Source organism: Trichechus manatus, unplaced genomic scaffold (genome assembly GCF_000243295.1).
Source record: "Trichechus manatus latirostris isolate Lorelei unplaced genomic scaffold, TriManLat1.0 scaffold00113, whole genome shotgun sequence".
In the NCBI taxonomy this organism is placed as follows: domain Eukaryota; kingdom Metazoa; phylum Chordata; class Mammalia; order Sirenia; family Trichechidae; genus Trichechus; species Trichechus manatus.
Window position 1 is genome coordinate 4,280,850 of NW_004444049.1, and position 1,114 is coordinate 4,281,963.

Below are 1,114 nucleotides of genomic sequence, written 5' to 3' on the forward strand. Positions count from 1 at the left end.
CCCTGACCCTGACCCTGACCCTGCACCAGCCCCAGCCCCTGTGCCAGCCCCTGCCCCTGCCCCTGCGCCAGCCCCTGCGCCTGCCCCTGCCCCTGTCCCAGAACCTGTGGAGTCCACCTGGACAGTCAGTGCTTGTAGGGAAGTGAAGGGCCGATGGTCACATCCCCAGAGTGCCAATGACATGCCAGGCACCTCGCGGAGCCATCATCTATCAGCATTTCCTGATTTCCACCTCCAACCCATGAGGCTGTTGTGAGGAAGATGAGGCTCAGAGAAGCTAAGCAAGTAACTGACAAGGCCACACGGTTAGTTCCAAGTGAGTCGAGGTGCCAACCCAGTGGTCTGACTCCAGAGCCAGGGTGCTCTTGTCCTCAGGTAGAGCTCACTGGGTGCCTAGTGTATGGGCGAGAGCTGGGGGGAAGCGCCAATGTTTCCCAAGAAATGGCCTTTGCCAACCTCCAGCGAGTCCTTACTGTGAACAGGTTTAGAGCTGAGGCTTGACCTGTATTCACCCACTCCCCACAGTGATCCTGAGAGGGAGCATTGTCCTTACTCCTATTATGCAGTTAAGGAGGCAGGCACAGAGAGGGTAGGAGGCTTGCTCAAAGGCACACAGCTGTAAGTGGCAAAGCCATGACTGGAACCCGGTGAGCCTGGCTCCTGGTGAGCCCCTCAACCATACTATGCCGCCAACTGCACTTTGAGGGCTGGCTACCTCGTATCCAGGTAGGCTAGTTCAGTTCCCGCGACACCCCTCCCAGTGGGTGCCATTCTCCCCACTTTATAGACGACATCCCTGAGGCCAGGTGGCAGGGAGAGAAGGGAACTCTGCCCTTGGTTGGCCCCAATCTCCCGGGGGACCCTCTGGGAGGCCAGGCGGTGCACCTCCTGGGTAGCTGCGAACCAGGTAGGAGTGGCACTCACCTCGGGGAAGTCCCCTTCGGCGAAGACCATCAGCAACGACGTCTTCCCGCAGCCACCGTCGCCCACCAGGACCACCTTGGCGGACTGCACGCCTGGCGGCGCCTCCTCGCCCGCGTCCTGGGCTGTCTTCATGCCGGGCCGCGAGGTCCGGGCACGGCGGCCGGCGGCTTCGGCGGGGCAGGCAGGGGCG

At 61.8% G+C, this 1,114-nt stretch overlaps 1 protein-coding gene across 2 annotated transcripts in view; it reads right to left on the reverse strand.

Annotated features, from left to right (window-relative positions):
- RHOD (ras homolog family member D) overlaps positions 1 to 1,093 on the reverse strand; it is an 8,098-nt gene extending 7,005 nt beyond the window's left edge. Inside the window, exon 1 of one of the 2 annotated variants that reach the window (XM_004383671.1) lies at positions 925 to 1,093. In XM_004383671.1, coding sequence (XP_004383728.1) covers positions 925 to 1,056 — 132 coding nt within the window. In that variant the 5' untranslated portion in view covers positions 1,057 to 1,093. The remainder of the gene's footprint in view (positions 1 to 924) is intronic. The other variant, XM_012557706.1, reaches the window with a different exon arrangement.
- Positions 1,094 to 1,114: the final 21 nt, after the last annotated feature.